Source organism: Phalacrocorax aristotelis, chromosome 17 (assembly GCF_949628215.1).
Source record: "Phalacrocorax aristotelis chromosome 17, bGulAri2.1, whole genome shotgun sequence".
NCBI lineage: Eukaryota > Metazoa > Chordata > Aves > Suliformes > Phalacrocoracidae > Phalacrocorax > Phalacrocorax aristotelis.
The window spans coordinates 6,936,243-6,964,096 of NC_134292.1; the positions used below are offsets into that span (position 1 = coordinate 6,936,243).

General features: G+C 57.1%; 1 protein-coding gene across 1 annotated transcript; it reads left to right on the forward strand.

Moving 5' to 3' along the window:
- Positions 1 to 1,177: 1,177 nt before the first annotated feature.
- PRRX2 (paired related homeobox 2) lies at positions 1,178 to 27,411 on the forward strand. Its single transcript, XM_075111839.1, has 4 exons — positions 1,178 to 2,029; positions 23,622 to 23,806; positions 23,981 to 24,159; positions 24,726 to 27,411. Exons 1-4 carry the CDS (start codon positions 1,786 to 1,788, stop codon positions 24,859 to 24,861), a joined length of 744 nt encoding a protein of 247 aa, XP_074967940.1. The 5' UTR covers positions 1,178 to 1,785; the 3' UTR covers positions 24,862 to 27,411.
- The last annotated feature ends 443 nt before the right edge of the window (positions 27,412 to 27,854 follow it).

The following is a 27,854-nucleotide window of genomic DNA, read 5'->3' on the forward strand; positions in this document are numbered from 1 at the left end:
GGCATGAGGGTGCACTGGGTCCCTCAGGGCCTGGTGGTCCCAGGAGTGATGCAGGCACCCCCCACTCCAAGAGCATGGAGCAGCCGGGAGGGCTGATGGCAACGTGTTCAATCTATATTCTAATACACACATTGAGTGCATAACTGGAGTGCTCAGTGTCACCCTGGCACCGCGTGCTGCTGGGGACCCATCCAGCTGGGTGCTGGGCAGGGAGAAAAACCCCTCTGCAGGGAGCAGCCCCCCAGGGAAGCAGGAGCAGAAAGTGATGTGACACCAGCCCATGATTTACACAGCCAAGGGGGCAGGACCAGACACCGGAGCTGACTCCTAAAGTGGCCCTAGGGCCAATAAATTGGGTCAATAGGGCCAATAAATGGACCCCAAAAAAAAGGAGGGGGAAGGGAGGTTGGGCTGGCTTGTTTGCTCACTCAAGGAGCCCCCCGCAGAGTTGGAGAGAGCCAAAATCTGCCTTCAGCTACACCCCTTCCAAGCTGGAGAGCTCTGGGAAGCTGCTTCTCCGTCAGGAAGATCAGATTTGGCAGCACTGGCTGGCTTAAAAATCTGCACGCCTCTGACTTGAAGGGGAAGAGAGCGCAAGAAAAGCTTTCGACAAATGTTAAAATAACTCAGCCAGGGGTTTGCCTCCCTCGGCTGCGCTGGAGCGGGGATGTTTATGAGCTCAGAGCTGGGCTGCAGCGGCCGATCTCGCTCGGAGATTTCGCGTCGAACCCTGCGTGCGCTCAGCCTGTCCATATGTGCCTGCAGCGGTGGGCAGGAGAGCACGCTGGAATCAAGGGGAAGAAATAATAACCGTTAACCTCTTCGATTTCTGCTCATCGCCCCGAGCCCAGCCCTCACTGGACACCAGCAACCAGCCCCAGCCGCTGGCTCTGCCCCCCTCCCTCCCACCACCTCCTCCCTGCATATATGTGCACATATATAAATATATATATAATTTTTAAAGAGGAAAAACTCCTTTTTCCTCTCCCGGTGGCTGGTTTTCATTAGGGAGGTTTCTTTCTAACCCCAAGGGAAACAGCCTATGAGTTTTTAACTGTGGTGCAGGACGTAATTATCTCATTAAGGCAAGAGAGCCAGGCTTTTCCCAGGAGAGGTGACCTTGCTCCGGGGTTGATGGGGACCGGGGGGGTGGGGGGGCTGGAGGTGGAGGGGGGCCGTGTTCCCCGCTAACCTGCGGGTCACCTCTCCCTCCAGCCCCATTTGGGGCTGGGGAAACCCGGCCCCTCTCCCCCCCCATCCCTCCCCACGGGGCGCAGCCACTTACACTTGTTGATAGAAGCACTTAAAGCAGGGCTTGGGGGGGGGGGATGAAGTGGATGGGGTAAAAGGGGGGAAAAGCGCGTCTCCCTCCCTCTCTGTCCCCGTCCCCCCCCTTTTCCGCGGCTTGGCTGCCGGCGGTGCTCGGCCCCTGGCAGGGGGGCAGGTCGCCGTGCCGGGGGGGGAGAGGGGCCGCCCCGCTCGGCTTGGAGCAGGGGCGTTTGTTTGAACAGCTCCAGAGCAAAGAGCAGGGGAAGAAAGTTTGGGCTGGGAGCGTGGTTTTTTCCCCAGACGTCAGCACAAGGCGGAACAGGGGCTGGGGAGGGAGCCGGACTCACAGGGGAGCTGTGATTTTTTTTCCTTTTTAAAAAATAATAATTGCTAATTTTTTCTCTCTTTTTTCTTCTTTTTTTTTTTTTTTTTTTTTTGAGGGGGGGTGGGGAAGGGGAAGGGGGCCGGGGAGCGGCCCGGCACCTCGGGGTGGGCTGCGGGCTGGGGGTGGGAGCCATGGACTCGGCGCCAGCCTTCGCCATGGACAAGCCGTTCGCCCCCAGCGCCGTGCGCGGCCCGGAGCCGCCCGAAAATCCTCAAAGCCGGAAAAACTTCAGCGTGAGCCACCTCCTCGACCTGGAGGAGGTAGCGGCCGGTATGAACGGGACCCCCCCGGCCGGCCCCCCGCCCGCCGGTGGCGGTAAGGCCATGCCGGAGCCGTCGGGAGGCAGCAGCGGCAGCGAGGCAGCGCCCCAGGACGGTGAGTCCCGCCGTCCCGGGATGGCTCCCACCGGTTTGGGGCAGCCTTGGGTATGGGGTGTCCCCGCCGTCGTGTGTCCGTTCCCGTCCCGGGCCGGGCCGGGCTGCGGAGCCGGCAGCCCGTGGGCAGCGCCGGGCACCGGGGACAAAGGGGGTCGGTGTCTCCCCGCGATGGGTGGGGGGGGGGAGCGGGGATGGTGGAGGCGAGGGGTGACCCCCGTCTGGGCGAACTGCGGGGCTGCCGACACCCCGACGGCTGGGAGAGAGGGAAATCGTACCGGGGCAAGAGGGACATCGTACCGGGAACAGGGGCCACAAGGACCCCGCACCGAGCGGAGGGACTCCGCACCGGCTGTCTTCCCGCCGCCACCGGAGGTGCCGGGTACGGGACGATCCCGGGCAGCCGGTGCGTCCCGGGGATGAGCGGCCTGCGGGGTCCCCTCCTTCCCTCCTTCCCCCGGGGCTCCCCGCCTTGGTTCCCTGGCCCGGGGAGCGGAGGCAGCCCGGTGGGACCACGGGGACCGGGACGCAGCCGGTCCTCTCCCGGCGCCCGTCTCCGGGCCGGCGGGGACGCAGCCGGACCAGCGGCGCTGAGCCGGGGCTGGGAGCGGGGACCCACCCGGGACCCGGCTTCGTGGCGCCCGGTTCTTGCAGGAGCCGCGTTTTCAACGGGACAGCCCCGCCTGCCCGGGGCTCCGCGGCTCTCACGTCGCCGCGCCGCTCCCCCGGCCTCGCCGCATCCCGGCTCCGGTGCCCGGGGCGGGGGCGAGGAGGATTCGCCCCGTCCGTGTGGCAAAGCCCCGGTCCGGGGCATCCGACAGCACCCAGAGCCCCTCTCCCAGAAGCCGGTGTCCCCTCGGGACGCAGAGGCGGTGGAGGGGAGGTGGGGATGGAGGAGGAGAAGGGAGGCAGAGTGAGGGATGAAGGTGCAGCCTCACCACCTCCCCACGGTCCGGTCATCCCCACTCCGAGGGCATCCCCAAACCTGCCCCCCAGCTGGGTTTTGTTACTCCGGGCTTGTTTTCTGGGGCCCTCGGAGCACAGCCCTGGGTTGCAGATGGCCCTACTGAGGGCCTGACCCATGCCTGGCCAGGGGTGCACAGCCCACCCGGGACGCTGTGCTGTGAAGGGGGCTCAGCCCACCACGGAGGCTGCCCAGACCTGCGGTGAGGGGCTCCCAGTGGGAACCCCCCAACAGGGTGCTTCCCTGGCCCCCTCCCGCGGCTCCTGCATTGCACGCAGGTCTGAAGCATTTTTTTCCCACTCACATCTCATTCACTGCACAACATTCTTCCTCCACGGAGAAGCTCTCCTGAGCCCCCAGCCTGCCTCTGTCTGGGATGCTGAGGGCTGGGTGAGGCTGGGTGCTGCTTTTCTGGGATGGTGTCTGGTATTTTTGGCGTTATTTTCCATCCTCCCTCCCCTTCTCTTGGGTTTTATTTGTACTTCTCACGCTGCCTTTGGGACTGCAGGGAAGTTTTTGCCCGCTGATGGGACCATACAGGGGGACAGCATGCTGTATGGGATCAGCGCAGCTTTTGGAAACCTGGCCCAGCCTGCAGCAGCTGGCTCATCTCACAGGGCTATTTGCAAAACAGCAGAGAAACTACCACCCTGCTGAGCTCCTAGTGCACCCCAAAGAGGCTCAGTGCGGAATGGGGGTGATGCAAATACCAGAGAGAGAGGCAAGGGGGCTGGCTGATCCCCACAAGCCTATTTTTCACCCTGAAAGCCCATTTCTTCGGGGGCAGAGGCCCTGTGGGATTTGGCCCAGTGATCCCACCACTGCTGGACCATGGGGATATTTCCCATTAGCACCTGTTTTGGTGAGGTTGCAGGGATGAAGACACTCTCAGCATCTGAGACGCTCTAACAACACATCAGTGGTGGAAGCATTTCTCCCCCTGATCCCACCTGGCAAGAGAAATACCTGAGTGATGGGAGCTGAGAGCAGTGAGCAAGAAGAGAATAGGAAACAGAGAATAGCTCTGTGCATGCAAACATTGACCTGTGAGACCTGTTACCCACTGCCAAAGCCTAAACTGGGATGCAATTTCCTAAATCGAGATGGGAAGACGCTAAATATCAGGCAAATGCCCTGCCTTTGCAAGTATCAGCCTTGTGCTACACATCTGTGATGCTTTCAGCATCAGCGTGATGACAGCAGAGGAACTTTTACTGGTAACGTTATCTTTTATTGGCATCCTAAAGTAAAACAGCCTCTCAGTGTTTTCTCTCATCTTCCTCTTCACCATCGTGTTTTTTTTCCGCCAGATGCAAGTTTGGAGCCCCGCAGGTCGGTGGCAGTGGGTTTATTATCAGTGCAAATGGATCCTGGTACCCGAGTATCTCTCTGCAGGATGCAGCTCTGCGCTCCAGCCGGGAAGCTGTTATCGGGGTCATCATGCCAGCAGGTTGGAGAAAGAGCAGCCCCAAGCCTGCACTGAAGCTGCTGGCACCTCCTCCGCCAGGCAGGGCTCGCCGTGGTCTGGGGGACCGTTCTGGCAGAGCCAGCGCAGGGATGCTTTAGGCAGCCACAGGCTGTGCTCAGCAGACTGCAACCTTGATGAAACCCTCTCTCCTTCCCCAGGCAGCTGCAGCAGGAGGAGGCTTCTGTTCCAGAGCCTGGCAGAGCTGGAGAAGCTCAGGGCAGGGTTTTATTCTTTGCAGAGGGGGATTCCATCCCTTCCTGCCCTCACCCACAATCCCCATTCCACCGACCTCCCTGCTGCGGCCCTGGGCACGTCTCTGCTCCAGGAGCAGCCTCTCAGTTAGGCACTGCCTGCATCCCTTGCAGGGCTGGCACATCCCTTCCCGCTGGCACCAAGGAGCAGAGCCATCCCCTCCTCCCTCTCCAGCCAAGGGGGCTGATCAGTCCCTGCCTTGACCCCAGCCCCAAACTGGCCCTGAGGGCACCCAGCGCATCCTCTTGGGAGGACAAGTACAAATATCTATGCAACACATTGCTCTCATGGCACCCGAAAATTAAGAGGCAGAAATTCCACAAGCCAGCCAAAAGAGCAAGGAAGCGCCAACAGGGTGGTGAGGGCTCATCCACATCCTCATCTTCATCTTCATCCTCATCCTCCCCTGGAGTGGTGCAGCAGCCTCCCATCGAAAACCTTCCACACAACTTCTGAGGTCTTGAAAGCTTGTTCACCTCCTTTCATTAGACTAACAAATAATGTGTAACGCGAAACATCTGTTAACAACAGCCCTTAATGTTCTCAAGATGATAAAGCAGGAGGGTAATTTTAGCCAGCAGGCCTTGACTGATGGCTTTTCAAACAATGAACTTACTTTTGGTGCCGCCTGGGGATGGGAGAGGGAGTCGGGCGCTGGCTCCAGCAGCCGCTTTGGGGCTGAAAACTCAGAAAGAGCCACTTTTGTCGCAGCCGGGCTCAGAGGAAGGGCTGTGGCCCCTCTGAGGGGATCCTCCGGCATGGGGCAGGCATGCATTGCCTGTTTGCCTACAGCTGGTGGGACTGGGTGATGGGATGGGGAGATGGGGAGATGTGGTGCCCCTGGGCACCCATTTGCAGAACAGCTCCTGGAGCCCCTTCCTCACCCGTGGGGCGGCTGGGACCCTCCAACCCACGCTGGGACTGTGCGGACACTGAGCAGAGCAGTGATGATTAAGCAGGGGATTAAGGTGATGTTACAGCGAATTGGTTTAATTACATAAACAAGGGCAGTTGGAAAGACAGAAGCGAGGCAGGGAGGGGCAGGGACCTGGTAACAGAGTGGAAAAGGGGAAGAGCTTGCTTTTGGGGTCAAGCGTTGGCTGATATCCCCAAGCAGCCCCAAGCTGCTCCCAGGGCTCAGGCACCTTCCCCGAGGCAGAGCCATCCCAGCTGATGTCCCCATGGTGGCCCAGCCCGGGGGCAGTGCTGGTCCTGGCTCACAGGATACATTTAGTCTGTGCTTCTCTGCCTTCCCAGTTGCTGCTTGTCCCTGCCAGACAGGAGGCACAGCTCGGGGACACCTCAGCCCCTCGGGCTGCGTGGACAGGAGGCAGTCCTGTAACATAACATTGCTGGAAAAGGGCCGGGATATGCCCATGGGGATCTGCCTTCCCTGGGACATCCATGCACGTACGTGGCTCAGCTGCAATTAAACCCAATGTCATTAACTCACGGCTGACCCCCTGTGCCTGGCTCAGGGCAATACAGACCCCTGGGGCCAGCAGGACAGGGCCATGGGGAGCCAGCCGAGGTCTCCCTGCCCTGTAACCCCAGACCCATCAGACCCCTCTCTCCAGCTCCCGTCTTCCTTCCATGACTTGAAAAGTGCTGGAAACCTCCCGAGCCCCTCTGCTGGGAGGCTTTCTACAGTTTCTGGGCGGCTGCTCACAGGGGTGTCAGGACCCCGACTCAGCCCCTGTAGGGGGAAGAGTCTTTGAGAAGTGTCTGACGGATGTGGCTGCAGCTCTCCAAGGAGAGGCTCCTGAGCTTCTGTCCCTCGAAGGACGGGACAGCAGGCGTCCTGGCTGCTTGGGGTTGTACCACGACCTGCTTGCCCCAGCCTGGGGGATGAGATTGGGAGACACTGGGGTGGCATGCGACTCACCAGTGGCCAGCAAGGCTGGGGCACGGGGTTTACAGCACCCACGGTCCCTCAGTGCTCCCCAGAACAAACAGCTTCAGCTGAGGGTGCCTGGGCAGCAGACCCCCAGTCCATGGCATCTTCCCAGGCTGGCAAACCTCCTGCAGGGGCTTTGGTGGGGACGGTCCCTGTGCGGTACATCCAGGCACAGTGGCATCCACAGCCGGGGGGCAGGCAAGCTGTCTCCGTCCTTGTAAGGCCAGCGTAACCAGGGTGGGTGGCACCAGGACAGGAGCCATGCACAGCCATGACTCTCAGAGACCAGACGTCACCTTCACTGTCGCCAGCGCCTTCCTGGGGACATCTCCCTCCCTGCAGGGCTTTGAGGGCTGCAGACCCCAAGACAAGGGTTTTTTTTTTCCATGCAGGGATGATCCCCATGGGGATGCTGGATCAGGATGGTCCTCAGGGGAGGGGACAGCACAGCTGGGCCTTGTGCCTGAGATCAGCACTTGTCTAGGGCCTGATGCTGGCAGGTCCCCGGTGCAGCATCCATCAGCATGTATTGAGTAAGCGCCAATTAATCTGGGCGGGAGCTCCCCGCCCCGGCCCGCCTCCCAGCCCTCCACATTTGTTTGCGCTTAGTGCAAGGCTGGCGACAGGAGAGGCATGGATGGGGAGCCTGACGTGTCCCGGCTCGCCCAGACAGTTTCCAGCCGCTCGCAGGGAGCCCAATGTATCCCAGTCAAGAAAAAAGAGGGCTATGGGGAGGGACCCACCCTGCACTCCCCTGGCCTCCCTGCACTCCCCTGGGCTGCTGCAAAGGACAAGGGGCATCCCCAACTTGCGGTGTGACCCCTCCAGCCAGGTTTCCCATCCCTAACTGGGGGCCCCCCATCAGGGTTGTCTCCCTTCATCACTGCCTTGGGACCCACTGTCCTGCACATGGGCTGCCTGGGGGTCCCCTGTCCCATAGACGGGGGGAAATTGGTTCCCCAGGTCTTGCCCATCTGAAAACCACGGGATGGGTGGGAGCAATGCTTTTCTCATGGCACGGACAGGTCAAGAGGCTGAGTTAGGGCACAGCCCTGACAAAACCAGTTAGAGCAGCACAAGCTGCTGCCAGGCGCAGACAGGGAGGGACACTGGGGTGGGGGTCATGGCTGGGAGACCCCAGGTCTAATGGGGCTTCTGCCATGGAGCCCACCCTGGTACCACTGCTCTGTGCTTCCCTGTCCCCTCCAGCTCTGAAGGGTGACACCCACTCACCATCCTGCTCCTCCCCGTGCACTGGGATGATGCTCTGTGCCCTGGGCTGCAGTCAGGCTCTTACTGATTGATGGCATCTGTGCTCCAATTTGGGGAACATTTGCCCCCAAATGGGCTAAACACCCCACCAGGGCTCCAGGCTCCCCCCAACCCAGCTCGGGGGGCCTCTGGCTTGGAACATGGGCTTTCCAAGCCCCAGGAAGCAGCCCTGCTTGCTCAGAGCCCTCCCCAGGGGCACAGAGAAATACATACCAGCACGTTTTCTGAAGCATTTGCTGGGCTCTGCGGGGTCCCCACACATGCTTGCATCTGTGCCGGGGGAGCGGCTGCCAGAGGGTAAAGAAAAAAAACCCAAAACCAGGGCCTGGGGAGATGGGTCCCCTCTTGCTGGGGCAACACAGGAGCTGGAGCAGCCTTTACTGGGCCAAGAGGGCAGGAAAATCACTTTTTCCCCCACTTCTCATTGCTGGGATTTTTCTCTCCTCGGCACCCGCTGTGAGCTGGGTTTTCAGCAGGCATTGCTGTGGGGGATGCTCGTCCCACCCCCTTTCCAGCAGGGAAAGAGTGCAGGAACACAGGGCAAAGCTGAAAAAGCTACCATCTGACAGGGCCCGGAGGGGACAGCAGGGGGTCCCATGTGCAGTGAGGACACGGGGCTTTGCCTCACTCCCTTGGGAGCTCCAGCAGCAGCTCCAAATGTCATGTGGCATGGCTGTGTCCAGCCCAGGAGGGTGCTGGAGTCCTGGGACACCTTGCCTGTCCCCCCCCAGGCTGTTATGTCTAGCTTGACCAGGAACAGCTCAGTGCAAGACTATTTCCCCTCTCCTTTCGGGCTGTTATTTCAGGGAACGGGGCTGATTCACAGGAAAAATATGAAATTTCAACTCTGTGCAGCCAAGATGGGTGAATTTCAACGAATCAGCATTTTAAGAGAGTCTGGGTGTGTGTTTGTAGCTGGGAGGCTGATGAAATGATTTGGGGCTTTGAGGCTGCCTCATTAGAAACCCTCTTCTCTCCCAGGGAGTGGGGCCAATCACCCCTTCTCCCGGGGCTGATATCCTCTGGCCATGAGGAATTATATCCCCGGAGCTGTAAAATCATTGAGCTGAAGTGATGGGGTTTTAAGCAGGATGGGACCCAAGTGCTTTGGGGCTGGCAGAGGCTTGGTGTCCCCAGGTTGGTGCCCTGTCCCCTCCCTGCGGCACTAGCAGCAGCTGAAAGGAGTTATCCTTCCAGGATGGGATTCTGAGCGACCAGGCAGGCTCAGAGCATCCTTTATGATGATGGGGCAGTGGGTTGTGGCTGGGCTGAGCTGGGACCGGGCAAAGATTTAGACCAGAGTTAATGTAGGTCATGTTTTTTCCTGGCTGGAAAAAGGAACTGGGAATAGGGTGAAAGTGCTGGGGGAAGAGGCAGACATTCCCTGCCCAGTCCAGGTGCCTATGTGGGGCCAGCGATGCCCAGCTGGGTCAGTGAGGATGGGGAAAACAAACCCTCATGGTGAGGAAGGACTGATTTAGGGTTTCAAGGCAGTTTTCCAATGCCTGTTGGCCAGCGCTGCCACAGCAGTGCAGAACTGGGTTGTTTTCACTGGACACCCCTAAATTTCCAAAAATTAAAAATAAAAAAATCCCACCCTCACCCTTGAGGCATTCCCAACATTCGTGTTCGCCCCAGGGACACATGGCTGCAGGCGATGTTTCCCAGCCCTCCCACGGCATTACAAAATGCCCTGTCTGTGCGCAGCATCCCTCGCCGGACACTTCCCTGCCCTGCACTTTCCCTGGGAAAACCAGCCCCAGCACTGGGACCCGCCAGGGGCATTGATGGGGATGGGCAGGGGGTCTGGAGCCTGCCTGTGGGGTAGTCCCTCACCCACAGACAGCCCGTGTCGGCAGCTCTGGCTGCAGAGCCCCTAGCAGGGAGTTGGGGTGTAAATGGGATGCTGAAGCTGGAGGGATTGGGAGAAATAGTCCCAGCTTGAGGGGGGAGTGACACCGCTCTGGGGACATTAGGGGGACAGATGGAATCCCCTTTGCCACCTCCTCCCCTGCAGCTCTGCTGGCAACCGCCCCATCCGTGCACGCTTGCTGGGGTGCAAACGGCAGCTCGGGGGGCCGCAGGCGTTAATTGAGCAGGAGGCGTAACGAGGCTGCGGAGCTGCTCCTTCACCCTGGGACTGGGGGGTGCACGGCCCCTGGGAGCCGGGGCAGGACTGGGGAGCGCAGCTCAGGTCCTGGGGGGATGCTGGGAGCCTTCAGAGAGCGGCAGCGCCAGCCGCTGGCCCCCTCCCCTTCTCTCCTCATCCCCCTTTGGAGTGCGTATAATAAAGCAGCTTTTCAGCTGCGGCTGCAGTGATAGATCAGGAAGAATTGTATGAGTCTATTAAAGTCTGTGTGTCTCTGAATGGAGACTGTGGCTAAGCCAGGCGCCAGGCTCGCGCATTGAACCAGATGTGGAGAGGCGCCATCCTTTCCAGCCACTGAATCTGAGAGGCTGCAGGCTTCACACGCAAGGAAACTGGAGTGCACATGGCAGGGGAGCCGGGGGAGTGCCGGGGAGCACATGGCAGCGCTGGTGCGAGTGGGGCGCTGGGGAGGGGGCAGAGCCTGAGTGCTGAGCCTGGGGGGCTGGGGGGAGCAGCCCAGGTACAGAGCTGGAGCAGAGGTGTTGGTGCAGGAGGTCGGGCTGCCCTGGGATGTGGGCTGCGGGCTGCCCCCTGAGTCATACAGTGCATGGGTGGGGGGGTTGCATTGCACCCCAGACTGTACAGGGCATTGCAATATGTATGTGGGGTTGCATTGCACCCTGAGCTGTACAGGGCATTGCAGTATGTGGGGGGGGGGGGTTGCACTGCACCCTGAGTGATGCAGGGGAACTGTGTTATACCAGCACATTGCTTGGGTGGCGTGGGGATTGTATTGCACCCCAAGTTGTAGAGTGCAATGTAATATGTGTGTCTGGGGGGGTTGCATTTCACCCCAAGCTGTGCAGGGCATTGCGGAGTCTGTTTGTGGGGGTTGCATTACACCCTGAGTTGTGCGGGTGGCGTTGCATTGTACCCCTGTTCATGTAGCACATTGGCTGGGTGGGGATTACATTGCACCCCAAGCTGTACAGGGCCTTGCAGGGGGACAAGTGTTGCATTGTATCCTGAGTCATGCAGGGGAATTGCATTGCACCCCAGGTCATGCAGAGCATTGCCAGGGCAGGATTGCGTTGTACCCCGAGCTGTGCAGCGCGCTGCAGCAAGGGCAGGGATACTGTAATGCAGCTCCTTTGAGTAAGGAATTGCTGGGGGGTGGATCACATAGCATCCCAGCTCACATGGGGCAGTGATGGGGGAGGGTTGCATCGCACCCCAAGGTCGACAATGCACTGCAGTGTGTGTGCGGGGCGGGGGGGAGGTTGTACTGCACCCCGAGCCATGCAGGGCATTGCAGAGTCTGGGGGGGGGTTTGCATAGCTGCAGGGGTGTGCTGCGGTAGGAGTAGCAGTGATGCTGCAGGGGTGCACACAGGGGACCCCACACACAGTGCTGGGCGGCTGTGGGGAGCAAAGAGCCTGTTTTGGCTGCAGCATTACTGAGGAAGGTATAGAAGTAGGCAGGGGTAGCTCCTTTCTGCAAACCCACCAGTGCTGCAGGGCTGCCCCTGCCTCTGCCCGCAGCAGCCTGATGTGGGTCTAGGAGAGGGAAGGAGAGAAGGAAGGGAGATGGGGGAGAAGGAAGGACGAAAAAGGAAAGACAGAAAGAAGGCGGGAGAGGCAGAAGAATGCTGTCCTGCCAGGGACAGCCGTGGCTGGCAGCTCTGGGGGGCTGGTTGCCCTGTGGACTGGGATCCCACGTTCCCAGCGAAGGTGCAAAGCATCCATGGGGTGCTGTGGAGGGGACATGGGTGACATGGGGACGGCCACCGGCGTGGAGCTGCTCGGGGCCATGCTGGGCTCGGCTTGGGCCAGGGCAGCCACCACACTCCTTCCTCACCGATTTCACTTTCTTGGCTGGACCAGCCACATGGCTGTAATTTGGGGGTTGTAAATACCTCAGGGGAATTTTTAAATTAAAAAAATAACTGTTTTCATTTAAATTAAAAGACACTGAAGCATTTCTATTAGTATTAGGGGTTTATAAAACTTAAAACAAATCTCAAAACTAAACTACCAGGCACCGTCCACTTCATGAAGCCCTTTGCCTGTTCAGCTGACCCAGTTACCCATTGGGGGTTAAGTTTTAATGAGATTTGTATGAGAGCACCTGGAGGTCCCCAACCCACACACTGGGACCCCAAGCATTGGTACTGGTGTGTCCCCCACTTTACTCCTGGCTGGGTTTTGGGGCGTCAGCAAGTCTGGTGCTGGGATTGGGGTCCCCAGTGCGGCAAAATGGTGCTTGGGCTCCCCAGGGATCCAGAAGGGATGAAGGCTTGGGGTGAAGAGGGTGAGGGTCTCAGCACTGCTGGGCTTTGCAGAAGCAGGGCCTCATTGTGGCTGCCCCCACCTTGGCATCTCCAAGGTGTCCCCTGGTGTCTTCCCCGTGGCCAGCACCTTCCCCAGCAGCTTGCCTGCCGTCCCTGCTGTCCCTGCCATCGCTGCCATCCCCACCATCCCCGTCATCCCTGCTGTCCCTTGCGCACAGGTCTGCCTTAACCTGGAAACAGTTAACTGGGCTGGATTTAAAAAAAAAAAAAAAAAGATACGAGCCACTTATTAAAATGAATGTTTTACAATAAATTTGGCGAGAGGCCACCGACCTCAAATGAAAACCAGACTGGAGGACAGCGATGCTGCTCGCTGGCGAGGGTTTCCGGGACGTCTGTGTGTGCATGTGCCCACAATGGTCCTCCTTGGAGCAGCGGTGGGACGGGGTCTTGCCCAGGGGCTTGCACCCCTCCTGCACCCCAGCCAAACATGCCGGTGTCCCCCAGCAAGGGACAGGCAGCTGGCAGTCACGGGATGGGCTCTCAGCAGGTGCTGGCGTTCACTGATAAAAAGGGCGCTCGGTGGCACCTTGGCCTGGGTGTGAAAAACACCCAATTGTCCTTAAAAAAGAGAGGGGAGCCGGGTCAGTGAAAGGAGGCAGGAGGAGGGGACACTGTGTGGGTTCCCAGCACTGCCCCTGGGTCCCTGCCTGTCCTCTTCCCTCCCTCTTGGCAATGACCCTGTTGCAATGGGGTCTGTGCTTTAACCTGGCAGGCTGGTGTTGGGTTTCAGTGCCAGATGCCATTGAGGCTGGCTTGCTATGGGCTTTTGCTTATTAAATTTCAAGAAACCACTTTTTTGGGGGGTGGAAGGGAGAGGAAGGCTGGGATCACCATGCCAGGGGTCCCTGGCTGGGAGCCAGCCCCCTACACAGAGTTGCTGCTATGCAGTCCTGGCTGATTGGTTTTATTTTTTTTAAACACCATGCAAAAGTCCTAGCGAGGTCTCAACTCCCTGATGGTCTGAGGCACCCACCATCCCATCCATTTCCCAGCCCCCTGGGAAAAACCGCATTGCAGTTAAAGCTGAGTTTTCGGCAGAGCTTTGCAAGCGCCGGCGGGTGCTGTTCTCAGAGCTGGTGCTTGCACAAACCTCGTTAGCGTTAATTAATTACACATGCCCTGTGCCCTGCTGGGAAACTGTGTGACCTGTTATGTGAGGCGGCCGCGCGTGAGTGACGTTGGCACCTCTGCAGCTGCATCACGGATGCATCAAATGGTGCCTAAAATGTTTGTGGCATGGGGAGAGAAGCAGCATCTGCCCTGCTCAGCACCGATGCAAGACGGTGGGGTCTGTCTGTCTCGGCATCATCTGTCCTGGCATTGTCCATCCTGGCATCCCCCTCGCCGATGGCTGTGGGCAGCCACCGTGGCCGTGCCCTCTGCCTGGACCTCCTTGCTGCAGTGCCTGGGGCTGACCCAAACCCCAACATTTTGGCAATGGCACCCAGGCCAGCCATTTCCCCGCACCGCAGAAGCCCATTCACGCATCTGTTAGCTGTCACTGGTGCTGCCACTCTGTGCTCAGCTATTTTAATGCATGGCATAAACGATGCTGGCAAAACAGGGAGGCTGCATCCCAGGCGGATGCCCAGGGGCTTCGTCCCCAGGGGCACCCTAGGGTGCTACCGCAGTGTGAGGTATAGGAGAGCCTAAGCACTGGTCTCGTCCCACCATGAGAAGGTCTCCTGGCTGGGAGATGAAAGCAAAAGCAAATCCCGCCGGTGAATGCCTCCTCACCAGGGAGGCTCCCAGCCGCTGGCGGCTGGGGGAGAGCCAGTGCCTTTTTTTGGTCCCCAGGCCTCCACCACAGGGGCTGGCAGATTTGTGGGAGAACAAAATTAAAATTCCTGATCCCCCGTTGGTTGGTGCTGCTCTGTACTTGGCCTGGCCTGGCGCTTCAAACCCACCATGGTGCCTTTTCCCGAGGCGCTTGACTGTACCGTGAGGTCTTCAGCTGACCCGGCTGAGCAGCTTCTGCTGCCCCCAGCCCCGTGGCCATGGGCATCTGCCTGAGGAGTCCACTGGTCTGACACAGCCTCTCCGAGCATCCCTGGGCAAAGCTGGGAGCTGTGGCACAACACACACCACATCCCTGTACCTACCTTCTGCCCCTCTCTTTGGCATTTGCAGGGAACAATCCACACTGGCACGACCATGGACGAGTTTTTGGAGGCTTGGCATTGCCCCAGCCCCATCTAGGCAAAGGCGAACCCCAGAGTGGCGTTAACCCCCTTGAGCTGCATGTTCCCCCACTGCGAGCGGGGAAGATGCCAGACCCCGACTGCGCGAAGGCAACCGGTGTGCCCAGACGTGACCGCCGCAGTGCCACTGTCCCCGGCAAACTCACACAGACAACAGACCTTTCCTGGGAGGCTTTTCTCCTTGTCCTGCCATTCCTCGGGGTGAAAACTGGGATATCTGGGGGGAAGCAGCACCCTGGCTTGCTCCCCGCTTGGATCCTCTGTGGCTCCATCCCCACAGAGACCTGACACAATGGAGGCCATAGCGGCGCTGGAGCCGGGACAGCCCATTGTGTCGGGCTGCGGTTGCAGCCTCCTCCGAGCGCACGGGATGCTCTTGGCAGCTCCTGAAAGCCCTTCGTCAGGCTGGGGTCACCCGCTGCCCCGTGCAGGCACGGCTCTGGGAGGGAATTTTTTGCTTGCAGATCACTGAGCCCAAGGGATGAGCTCGGCGCCCTGGGTCCTGGGCTGGATGCCCTGGGCCGCTGCCACCCGTCAGCAGGCGCAGCCAGGCAGTCTAAGCCCCGCAGCCCTGCACAATGGCCCCGACCCTGCCTCCCGGGGTGCACAGGAGCCAGGCGGCTGGGAAAGTGCAGCAAGAGACTTCGCCGAGCCCTGCGCCGTGCGCCAATACCATTGCCTGGCTTTTAAGGCTGTTTCTGGAGCAGTTGTTTAAGGGGGTGCTGATGGTGCAAGGCTCTGTGGTCTGGCTCCTGCTGCAGGGTTGGGACCGGGTCCAAGATGCTGGGGTCTGTGCCGGAGACGGTGAGCCTGGCAGCAGCGTCTGTCCACACCCCCTTCTCCAAAGGTCTGTCTGTGGGCAGGCAGTTCCCACCCTGGGTAAAAGGCGGGTGACAGCACCATCTCCACCAGCTGCCCGGGAGAGCAGGGTGGGGAGCTTCTCACGCTGCTCAGGCCTCTCCCACTGGAGCTTTGTGGCCAAAGATGTTCCCCAGCCCCTTCCTGAGGCTTGACAGCATCCCACCGACCCTGCCTCCTCCTTTGGGGAACGTGGCTGCAATTAATTCATTAAACACTTCCTCTGACGCAAGAGCCGGCTGTGCCAAAACACCGTTCCCGAGGCCTGGCCCCAGCTGGGCGAGCACAACGCTGGGCTGCGCACGAGCCTCTGGCTGGGCAGGAGCCTTTGGTGTGGTTGGAAGTGTTGTGAAGTGTTCGCGGAGGGCTGGGCACATCAAAGCCTCAGGGCTTTACCTGTGGCGGACAACTGCAGCCCTGTGGGTTTCACCAGCTTTCAGCTTTCAGGGTGTCCTCTATAAATCACAGAACATGACTTGGCCATCCAGGCCCTCGCCTGGCTTCTCTACCATCTGGTTCCCCTCTCTTCATCCCCTTCTTCCTTCATCCCCTTCATCCCCTCTCTCCCTCCCCTCCTTGCTGTAACACTTCCCAATCTCGTCTCTCTTGTGCACTTGGGTTTTGCAGCAGATAAATCACCACCACCCTCGCTGAAAAGCCAGCTTTGAATCCACTCAGGGTTTTAATCGTGAATTTGGTGGCTTCTGTTGGGCTGGGACCATCCCTAAGAGAGGCAGCATCCCACAACTTGGGACTCCTCCTTTCTAGGTTCCTTCTGGTCCTGAAACCCACTGTGTTTGCTGCTCTAAAGGTGAGGATGAGCCAAAAAAAGGTGTCACAGTTGGGTTGCAAACACAGGTTGGATGCATCCCCTCTGGGATGCAGGGATGCTGCTGGCTCTCCAAGACCTTCCCAGCTTGCTCTGGCTTTCAGTCGGCATGTCACGATGGGTGCTCGGACACTGCACAACATCCCTGGCATTGCTGCTGAGCTGCAATTGCAGCTTCTGGAGGTGCAAGGGGAAAAGCCTCCTGGGCTCAGAGGGTGCAGGCTGTGCACGGAGCATCCCTGGAGTCACAGCACTGCCAGGCAGGATCCTCCAGAAAACTGGGTGTCCGTGCAGCCGGGGGCAGTGAACCGTGGTGCTGGGTGGTTTCTGGCTGGTGCAGCAGCAGCTCTATAACCATAAAACAGTCGGCTGCTGCCTGTCAGTGAGCACAGGCTAAGGCCCTCCCGGGACAGCCTTGGCCTCTTTCTTGGTCCAGGCTTTTGCTGCTCCTTTTTAACATAGACACTTTTCCCCCAGCAAAACTGGCAGCCTGTAAAAACGTGTCAGCGTTTCAGTTTTTTCACAATTAATGAGGTGAAACATCCTCGGAAACATTTTGCTGTAATGTTTCTCCAGTAGCTGAGACTTGCCCCTCTCTTAAATTTTTCATGTACGCCACTTGAGCCGAGAAAGTTTCCTTTGGACTCAGCACATTTGGACCCCCCTGGCTTCAATCCATCCCCCAGAGCACCCGGCATTCCCGGGGTCTTTGAGAGGCTGGGGGTGGGCTGGAGGGGTAGCAGGGAGCAGCGGTGAGTTGGGACGAGGAGGTTGGAGGCTGCTCCTGGCAGCGGGGGAGCCCAGGGGTGGGACGGTAGCTCCCGTTCCCCAGGGATACCCCATCGCCCATGCCTGCGGGTTGTTCCCAGGATGGGTTTGGACCTTGCAGCATCATGCCGAGCAAATCTGGGACTGGCACCCTGTGGCCGGGGGTTGGTGGCCCCAAGGGGCTTCTCCCCCAGGTAGCGGGGTGAAACCACCCAGAGAAAGGAGTTATGCTGATATGGTTTTGCCCCTGAGCTGTGATGCTCTGTTGGTCCCATGCACCGCATGGCTCACTGGTGGGTGCACGAAAGGCACTGCAGTTGGGCGATCAGCACACATGGTGGGGCAGCTTGCCGGCTGCTTCTCAGCCCCCCAGGCTTCCTGAGATGACTTGGGAAGATTAAAGACCTGTAGCAGTGTAGGCAGCTCCCACCATCATTTCTGTGACAAACCCTGTGCCGCCTGCGCCTGCGAGCGGGGACAAGCCCCCAGCTCCCCTTTGGTCTGTAAAGCATCCCTCCTGCCATCCCTCCTCGCCGCAAAGCCCCAGTGTGGGCAGGAAAACACCCCCCGGGGGCTCCCAGGCTGTCCTGAACCACGTCCCAAGACAGGGCAGTGCTGGCAGTAGCTGCTGGAAAGGGGTTTCAGCTGCATTCAGCTGCACCCCCAAACCACCCCCCAGCTTTGGGTGTCTCAGCTGAAGGTTACAGGATAAAAAGGAGCTGGAGCAGGCGGACAGTGCAGAGGGGCAATTCCCAAACCTGAAAGCTTTGCTCCAGCGCTGCTCGCCGCGATCCGAAGGGAAATGCTTCCTCCCCATTGCATGATTTAGAGGAACAAGTTAAATAATTGCACATGAAACTTTGGCGGACGTCATCGCCGGAGCTCTCCTCGCTTCCCCGGAGTATATAAAGGGATGAAGGGAGTCCACATGTTTACCGAGAGAGACCATGGGAGAAATGAAAGACATTGTTTTTCCAAAGGATTTCTTGGCTGTAAAAGGCCTCCACCACCCTGCGGCTTCCCTGATGAAGGCCCAGCGTTAATTTGTTAAATCCACATCAAGTGCCCGGAGAACCCGTTGTTTATTTTTGCTAATTCAGCCGGCCGAGATCAAATTGGGGTTTTATTTGTTAAGGATAAACCTTAATTAATAAAAGCTATTTATTTGGTTAGAGCCGGCCGCAGCCTGAGGGTCAGATATGCCACGATCATTATTTCAAGTAAAACAAACCCAAAACGTCTCTCAACAGTTTGAAAAACGTAGAAACTTAGAGGGCTGAATTTATTTGTCTTAGGAAGAATTTACAGCTAATTCCCTCCAGGCTATTTCAACCCTTAAATTATACCCAAGAAGAAAAAAGGGGAGAAAAAATGCCATTCCAGGCGGAGAACGGAAGTAAATGGTATGGCAGATTTGATCATTTGGCTGGGGGCGGGGGGTGAAAAATTTAAAGCTTAAAAGGTCTTTGGCAAACTGCTCTCAAATAAATGGAACGCGTGAAATAATTTAACGGCAGAAAACTGTTCAGGGCTCCGGGGTCTGTGCTGCAATGGAAAATGAAACACGTTGGAGGACATGTAGGTTTTTTGCAAGGGAGGGTTGAACTCGCTCCCTCCTGTAAAACAGGGTATTTGCACCCTAAAGCCAAGTGGCAGAGCTGGAGCCAGCAAAACCTGTCCCAGGACGTGGCGGTGCATACGGTGGGTTTTGCAGCATCATCCTGTGGAGAGACAGGCTTGCAGTTGGCCGTGGTGACCATCCCGGGTCGCAGGAACAGTGCTGGGCAAACACTGTGTTCTGGGATGAGCATTTTGCAAAGAAACCCCCCAGACTGGGTGTCCAGAGCGGAGCCACCCCACAGCGGGAGACTGAGCACGGTTGGCGATGATGCCCACCACCGACAGCCATCCCGAGGGATGAGCTGCCCTGCCGGAGCATCCCTACCTGGGGATGTCGTGGTCCCCAGGGCTCAGGCGTGTGAGCAGCTGGGATTTTAAACGCTGGTTAGGTCTGGATCACAGCTGCATGGAGGTCGTTTATCGCTCGCTAATGGAGGTCGTAAGTCAAAGCTGAAGCCTCGGTGGAAATCTAGTGAAAATTACCTCTTTACAGCACTCGGCGGCTGCTGTGCAGGAGGCTGGGGGCCCTGCCAGCGTGGGGGCCCCCCCTTGGCAAGCCCAGCGCCCAGGCTTCAGCAGCTGAAACCTGCTGAGTTCTTCTTATGGAAAACTAATGGAATCACAGAGGAAAAAGGCAAGAGCTGGAAAAGTGGGCTTGGTCGGTGCTCAGCTGAACCAGCACAGCTCTGACCTGGTGGTGCTGGGGCTGTTGCCTTTGCAAATAGGGCAGGACCAGTTGCTCCCCAGTTCCTGGTGGCAGGGCGGCTCGCCAACACGGTGCAGTCCAGGCATGCCAGCGTCAGTGCTTCTGCATGGAGAAGGGTTTTGGGGTGATGTCCAGCACCCCATGGCATCCATACAGCACAGCACTGCGCCCCCGGCTGCCTGCAGCTCTTGGGCAGGCAGCATTGCCTGAGGTTGGGCTTTGTGGAGAGGAGGCTGGAGGTTACCCAGGCCACAACCAGCACCCCAAAACTCACCCACATCATGGGCAAAAAGACTTTTCTAACACACGGGGGCAATTTAAGGCTTCTTTTGGTGAAGCACACTGGGCCCATCCTGCTCTGTGCAAAGCCCCTGCACCTCCCTCTCCCCATCCTCCCCCCCGATGTCGTTATTCAGTAACATTATCCACCCCCGTTTCCCTTCTTCCCCTGCATTTTCTTTTCCCCTTTAGCGGAAATTGTAATCAGTGGAAGATAAATACACCGAAGGTGAAGGTGGCTGGGGGGGATGGCTCAGGAGTCCCCTCTGACCCTGGGGTTGGACAATCAAGCCGATGCCTCCAGCCGTGCCCCAAACGAACCCCAGAATTATAACTGATAAAGGCGAGGCTTTGGCTTTCTCCGCAACCTCCGTGAGCACTGCTTTGGGGCAAAGGACAGACAGTGGTGAGCTGTTTTTTAACTTTATGCAATTAAAAATTCTTATTCCTGGAAGCACATCATGGTGCAGAACCAGTTTCCGATTCCTCCATCAAGGTGTCAGCGAATCTGGTTAAATCTAATTCCCGTGGATGGGTGGCAGCGAGATGGCAGGGGTTCTTTGGGGGACCCAACCCATCCCCTTCTCTCTTTCTTCTCCAGTGCTGCAGAGCACTTAGTGATGCTCATTTTTGGAAAGCTGATTTGGGGTTATTGAAGCATCTTGCATAGAAGTGATCCGACCCGACTTTGCACGCTGTAAACCTGTCAGAAGCATGCCGCCAGCAATTAGGGTGGCATTTATCTGGTCCCACAAGCCTGTGATGCCTGAGCTAATGGGGAAAAGATGTTGATCCATTACCAAGGCTCATCCTTGAGTGGAGCAGAGGACCTAGGCAGGCAACCCTGGCAGGGAGCTGCCTCCCTACAGTATGGATATGGGGTGAAAAATGGGAGGGGAAATGGACATAGCAGAGAACTGAGCTGGGAAGCAAAGGCTTCTGTGGGTGACTGGGGAGCTCTGAGCTACACTGGGGTACAGCAAGTTTTCTGGGGGGGTGTGAGTAGGTGGGAAAGGGGTTTTGGCCACCAGTATCCCCCAAGAAGCGCCCTGGCACATCCCATGGGGTTTTGTGGTGCAGGAGGTGGTCCCTCCATTAAAACCAGCAATAGGAGCTGAACAAAACGCCCTAACCCAGACACAGGCCAGGGCTTGCAGCTCTCCAAGCACCCAGGAACCGCCAGCACCTGGACACATCCTGACCCAACTCCATCCCAGCACGCCTGCCAGCCCCGTGTGGGCATCGCTTGGCACCGCCCGGCTCCTGTGGCCAAAGAGCTCTTGGCTCCATGTGTTTGGGGAGATAGAAACCAGCCAGAAATGAGGCCAGATCCTACAGAGCTGGTCTGAGAGTTAATTTAAGAAACCTTTCCTCCTCCTCTCTTTTGGCCAAATTAGAGTGGGTGAGAGAAGCCTTCGCTTACGGAAAAGTCCTATGGCCAGATTTTAAAATGGGGATGAAACCAAAGGGGGTTTATGAATTTTATTTATACATTTACTAGGGTTCTGCTGAAATCATTGCTGGTTTGGTGGGGGGCAGTGGATGTCCTTGGTGACAGCACTTTTTAAACCAAGCCCTGGTGTATAATTTCCCTAGAAGCCCTACAGGCTGGCCATAAACCTGCAAGGAAACGTCTCTCATCCTGTTTCATCCTGTAGCTCCTTCCCAGCCTGATGGTTCCCATTTTGGTCCCAGGCTCCCGGAAAACTCAGGGACAACCATGGCTGGACTTCATGTATTTTAATCCAGCGGCTCATTAGCTCGCTGAAGGAAAACAGGACCAAAAAAGGAGTTTAACTAAAAGGGGCAACTGGAAAGCAGAGACTGGCAGAACATTTGAAGCTGCAGGAACAAGGGCTGGAGGGAATCTGGAGAATTTTATTTGTGAGCCTTTAAACACGAACGGCGGTAAAGGGCAGCCTGCAGTTTCCTGGCTGGGGAAAGAGCCTCAAACCCACACGTATTTTAGGCACAGTGCCGTCCATCTTGTCTTTGCCCAAACAAGAAGGCCATGTCCTGGATACAAGAACATGGGTCGTTTCCAGCCCAAGGGATGGTCAACCAAGGTCCAAACGCACCTAGAACACAATAAAAGACCCAGAGAAATGCCGGTGGCTGCAGTGAGGCCCTGGGAGGTGGACAGAGCTCTTTTTCCTCCCCTTCCCACCCAGGGATGCTCTCCTCTCCCCATGGTCCCAGCAGTTTGGCCCCATCATGGTCAAAATGATGCAGCATCCCTGCACATGTCTGGGAGACAGGGAGCAGGGCTGGTGGTGGTGCCCAGGTCCCACCTCCATACCCTTGCATCTCCTCCCATCCCAACACTTCATTCCCTTAGTGGGTCAGTATGTTTGAGGCACCCAGGACCTCCAGGCTCTGACACTGATCCTTGCTATAGCAAAGCACCAGAGAAGCCATCTGCTCTTTCCAGGAGCCCACTGCCAGCAATGAAAATAAATTTAACCCTTCCTCCTCTGCTGCATCCCCTGGCGTGGCTTGCGTTCAGCACTGGGATGCTGTTGGTGGCATCAGCCAGCAGCGTGGTTTTCAGAGAGGGGTGCAAGGAAACTCAGCAGTAGCTCCAAGTTTGGACCCTGCTTTAGGCAGAAGGTAGTTAGGCCCAGGGACAACCTGCCAGCAGATATTGTGGTTTCTCTGGTCCTCTCTGCTCATCTCAGTGTGGGACAGCTCTTGAGTTGGGTACTCAGGAACAAAGGGACCTGAGGGACTCGATGGAGGATTTGTTAGTGGAGGTTTCATGGCTTGAATTATTCAGAATTAAGGTCCAAGAAGGTTTTTCTAGCCTTAAAAATCTTGGTAGCCCTAGTTTCCTCCTGCTCAAAAGCTTGGTGGTGTCTTGGAGCAGGAGAGTCAATATCCCGTCCGGTAGATTTTGTATCTATCACAAGTATCATCTGAAAATGCTGCACATCTATTTAGCAAGTATCAACACAGCTTATTAGCAAGTATTTATTTCTTGAGCATATTCAGGGAGCAGTAATTCCTGCCATCATGGCCTCTGCAATGATATAGAACAGAAAACCCCAATATAACCCTGCTATGAATCAGAATGTCATAAAACTATTAACATTTCAAATAATTCCAAAATACTTTCCCACCAGTAGGTACAGATTGGATCCAGATGCTTTATTAACAGAAAGAATAATTAACCAGTACTTCCATAAGGAAGAATGGCAGTGAGACGTGTTCCCCATGAAGCCTTTGCAGGCAGCTGACTGGTTATCTCAAAAAAAGACTTCATAAACTTGCCTAAACCTGATGATATTAGTGACAAAGAGGAGATTAATCTCAACCTGGCTGAAAGCCCAAGATCAATACTGAGAAACAAAACTACACCCTCAGCTTCATGTTTCCATGAGCCAGCAAAGCCAGAAATAAACACTGTGGAGGCTAACCTCCGTGAGACACGGTGGCGTCCGTTCCTAGCTCTGAAGACCAGAGTTGGATGAGCAGATACTCAGCTGCAGTCCTCTGTTACCCTGGGGACATGCCACAGCTGGGGCTTCAGGGGGTGCTGGGGGTGGGAGCTGAGACCCGCCTCTCCAAGATGGTTTGGTGCTGAATTTCCATCGCCATCCATGAAAGCTTGACTTAAAACCTTAGCAAAAGCCAAACCCAAGTGGACGTTTCCTCTTTGGCAGGGAGGGGTCTGTGAGACGCAGTCCCAGCATTTTGGGTCAAGTGTTGCTCCAGAATCCACTGGGATGAGACTGGTATTCAAAATCAGGTCTGGGTGGTTTTAGCCAGATGTGAAACCTCTGCAGGTCTTTGCAAATGTTGGGTTTAACCCTAAGCTCCAGCGGGTCCTGAAATAGTCTGATTCTCATGGAGAGCACAGGGTTCTATGCATGCTGCTCCCCGCAGAGTCCCAGGTGCCTGCAGGGAGCACGGCTGGTACAGAACAGGGCAGTGCAGACCCCCAGGAGGGCTCAGGCCTGGCCAGGTCCCCATGTGGGGTCTGTGGGGTCTTGCAGAGGTCTGGCTCTCATGTGGCCTCTTCTGTGCTTTCCCCACAGGTGAAAGCCTAAGCCCGAGTCGCGGAGCAGCCAAGAGGAAGAAGAAGCAGAGGAGGAACCGCACCACCTTCAACAGCAGCCAGCTGCAGGCTCTGGAGAGGGTCTTCGAGAGGACACATTACCCCGACGCTTTTGTACGGGAGGAGCTGGCGAGAAGGGTCAACCTCAGTGAGGCGAGAGTCCAGGTGAGCAAAGGTTTGTGTGGGAGATAACAACACCCTCTGCCTTGGCCCCAGGCAGGAGCAGGGACTGTCCTCTCTCTCGTTTCATCCTGCACATAGCCGTGATCGGTAGGAGGGATGCTTGGGACATCCCTGCTCGCACCAGGTCCCCGCTGACAACCTTCCCTCCCCTTGTAGGTCTGGTTTCAGAACCGGAGGGCCAAGTTTCGCCGTAATGAGAGGGCGATGCTGGCCAACAGATCGGCATCACTCCTCAAATCCTACAGCCAAGAAGCAGCCATTGAGCAGCCCATGGCACCGCGGCCCACCGCGCTGAGCCCGGAGTATCTCTCCTGGACCAGCACCTCCCCATACAGGTAGGTGCAGGCACTGGAGGAGCTGGGAAGGAGGTGGCCATGGGACAGGATGCCTAAGGACCACCCCACTGCCACAGGAGCACAGCCCTGTGCCGCTGCCGAGGATGCAGGGAGTTTCATGGGGCTGAAAAGAGATCATCTGGCTTTGCTTTGGGAACCCATTTCAGCCCCATCTGACCATCCCCTGCCCGCTGCTGAGCAGGCTTCCCTGCCTCCATGCATTTCAGGGCTGGAGCCAGGGGCCCTGGTCCTCACAAGGGATTCGCTTGGCCTCATGCTGACCCTTCCCACATCTCGGCACGAGAGGTGGCATGAGTCCCTTCTGGTTCCCAGCTCTCCGCATCTAGCCAGCTCGTCCAAAAACTCAAGGCAGGGCCTCCTGGTGCATAGTTTGAGGGGTTCCCACATGCATCCAGCCACATAAAAATGCTGAAGCCTTGACTGTTCTTGTGGGAGATGTCTAAGAGGGAACGGCCAGTCTGGCCTGGGAAGCCAGCAGGACTGTGCAGGGCACGGGGGCTCCTCCATGGGCCATGCCTCATTCCTCCCCTGCTCCCTCCCCGCAGCACTGTGCCCTCCTACAGCTCCAGCGGGACCGCAACACCCACCCAAGGGGTGAACATGGCCAACAGCATCGCCAGCCTGCGCCTCAAAGCCAAAGAGTTCAGCCTCCATCAGAACCAGGTGCCAACCGTGAACTGACCAGGGCAAAGCCCACCCCGTGGCCTCATCCAGGATAGAGTGTGGAGCTCCTGTGCTGGTCCAGGACAAATCCACCACCCGCTCAACCCACATGCCACTCATCCAACGTCTCAGCGCCTCTCTTCTCCTCTTCCCTTTTGAAGGTAGAGTCAGTCCCAGGCCAAAGTGGCACATAATTATTGCCACATATGGAGCAAACTTGGTTAGAGACTTGCTTTTCCACACACCCTTATAATAAAGGCTATATATACACACACATACCCCCCACGCGCTCTTCGAGGACAAACAGACTTGCCAAGGGAACAAGAATTTGCTTCCAAACATGGAAGGATCTTGGACTATTGGATTTGACCAATTTGGGTATCTCACCCAGAAGGCCAAAGAGTTATTGGGTCTTCTCCTCCCGCAGGGACAGCATGTGGTGGTGGGAGGATCACGCGCCCCCCTTTCCGCCAGGCTGGGACTTGCGGTGTTCATGCCGAAGCTGACCCGCGTGTTCACCTCTTTGTGCATCCTCAGCCGCGGTACTTGGGAGAGACTTTGGGAAGCCAGTGGCTCACCCCTGCCGTGGCCGATCCCAGCCAGCCCTCTGCACCGCGCTGCCTGCATTTAGGAGCTGCCTAAGTCAACGGCATCAGGCTTTGTCCCTTCCCAGAGGGGCGAGGAGGGCTGGAGCATCTTGACAGACTCGCTCGGAGCCTGTGAGCTGGGGGGAGCATCGCCAGTCCCCAAGCAAGCACCGCTGCCCTGCCTTGGTGGGTTTGCCAGCGATTCTGCAGAGCCCCAGGTCATTGAACCATCCCACAGAATGAGAAAATTAGAAAAAGCTGTTGGGTTTCAGCTGAGTAGGCGGCTCCCAGCACTTCGTGCCAACGGCAAAGCAGGCTTCGCCTTCCGGAGGCACAGCCTCCCCGTCGGCAGCTCGCAGATGTGTGCAGGGGTCTGGGGCTGGCGACTCCATTGGGGGTGGGCTTTTTTGGTTTTACAGAAAGGAAATGGTTTCCCCCTCGTCCCACCCTGCCGTGCAGCCTAATGAGATTACAAGGTGGGACTTGCAGGGTGAAGGACACCGGCTTACACCACCCCAGTCTTTCACCCATGGGACTGAGCCACAGAGAGATGCACCCTCCACCTTCCCCCGCCAATATCGCAGCAATGGGGGACAAGCTGAAGTGATGGAGGTTTTACCATGCGGACAAAACCCTCTGGAAACCAGTCCACCCTTTCCTCAGCCACTGCAAAGAGCTACCAGCCAAGCACAGGGACACTACCAGCTCAGATGGATGGCATGCATGGAGAAGGCACCAGCCCTACTTACCTAAAAAGGCTTAGCCCTCTGGGGACTGTAGCAGTAGATCTGAGGACAAATACAGCAATTGCTAAGGTGCTTCCTCTAGATAAACATCTTCTGGTGTGCAATACCGAGGCTGAAAGTGTCCCTACTATACATGTGCCCACCCGAGTCCCCACTGCTCCCAGGAGCATCCTCTCCCTTTCCCACAGGGGCCCGCCCTGGAGCCACACGTGGTGCCCAGTGTCTGTGACACCAGGACCCTCAGCTTCACCACGGACAGGGGGGCTCACCCAGCACCCAGAGCTGGAGACCTGGTGGGAGAACCAGGAGAGGAGCATACCTCCTCTGGTTGGGGGTGAACCAGCCCCTCCATCCTGCCCCCAGACCCAGATTTCTCTGCTTCACCCAAATGCAGCCCCCTGGTTGGGAAGTGCCACCTCCTCGTCCTCCTCAAGCGCAGCAGGATGGGAGGGGACGCAGCCTGACTGACAGTGCCCACCTCACCCAGGGAGCAAAGTCACCCTAAATACCCACCCTGTGCCCCCCACCCTGTTTCCAGGGCTGGTATCCCCACCATTTGCCCTGCCAGAACAGGAGCACACAGCTCCCCAGGCTGCAGTGAGACACCACACAGAGACCTGACAAAAGCCAAGACATGCCAGGCCAGGGGGAAGACAGATCCACTGTGGATCAAATCATCCACAATGAGAAATGCTGCCTGGGGCAGGAGGAGGGGGCCGGGGGGTCCTATTCCCATAGAAAGCACAGGGCTCTTTTTCCAGTTATACAAGATGAAACCACAGGGATATAAATGTCGCTGCCTCTTTGAGAGCATTAATGAAAATAAACCAATTTAATAGTTTGCAGATGCCGTTTCTGTAAACCTAAAAAAAGCAGGGAATAAATATTTCTTCACTAAATATCTATATGTATATATATATTTGAAAACATTTGCTCCTAATCTTAGGGCCCCTCCTTTGCCGTGCTCTTGGCAGCTTATCACAGCTTGTCAGTCAACGCTGAAGCCTCACTGAGACGAGATACAAATTGCACCCACAGAAGGGTAGCAGGACGAAGGGATTATTGTAATCTAAGCTCCCTCTCGCCCTTTCTATTTGTACATTTCAATTACTCGTAACAAGATCCACGATGGTTTTTTTTTTTTCTTCTGCATGTCTGTGTTTTGGAAATTTTTGTAAGGTTTTTGTAAAAACAACTCTTGTGAAATAATGGAGGAATAAATATTTTACTGAGTAGAGACGTGTTCATGCACATGATGGGGATGTGGCTCTTTCCTCACCAGTCAGTGCGGCTTCCCCACCTGCTCTGGATTAGCAGCACGGGCAGGGGACAGACTGCCCTGGGCAAGGGGATGAGAGCCATGGTCTGGCCACCTTCACCTGTGTGATGGTGGCATCTCACAGCTTCCCCCCCCACCGAGACCTGGATTTCACCCCAGGCTCCCAAACAGCAAGTGGTCCACATGCCCTGGGGGAGGGGCAGGAGCAAGTTGAGGCCCCGCAGAGCTGTGACAGGGCAGAGGGACCATGCTCCTGCAGCAATGCTGCTGGGCTTCCCTCTGGCTTGGGGACCCTTGAGCTGATGCCTGGAGATGGTAGTGACTCAAGGGGTACAGGAAAAGCTTAACAACGGTCCTGCATAACAGCTAATTGCAGGGCTTTGCCAGATCCATCTTATT

Excerpts from the sequence above, each read along its gene's own strand:
- PRRX2 (XM_075111839.1), top strand. The coding sequence starts at position 1,786 with ATGGACTCGGCGCCAGCCTTCGCCATGGACAAGCCGTTCGCCCCCAGC. Across the intron at positions 2,030-23,621 it reads CGAGGCAGCGCCCCAGGACG|GTGAAAGCCTAAGCCCGAGT; the intron begins GTGAGTCCCGCC and ends CTTTCCCCACAG. Across the intron at positions 23,807-23,980 it reads TCAGTGAGGCGAGAGTCCAG|GTCTGGTTTCAGAACCGGAG; the intron begins GTGAGCAAAGGT and ends CTCCCCTTGTAG.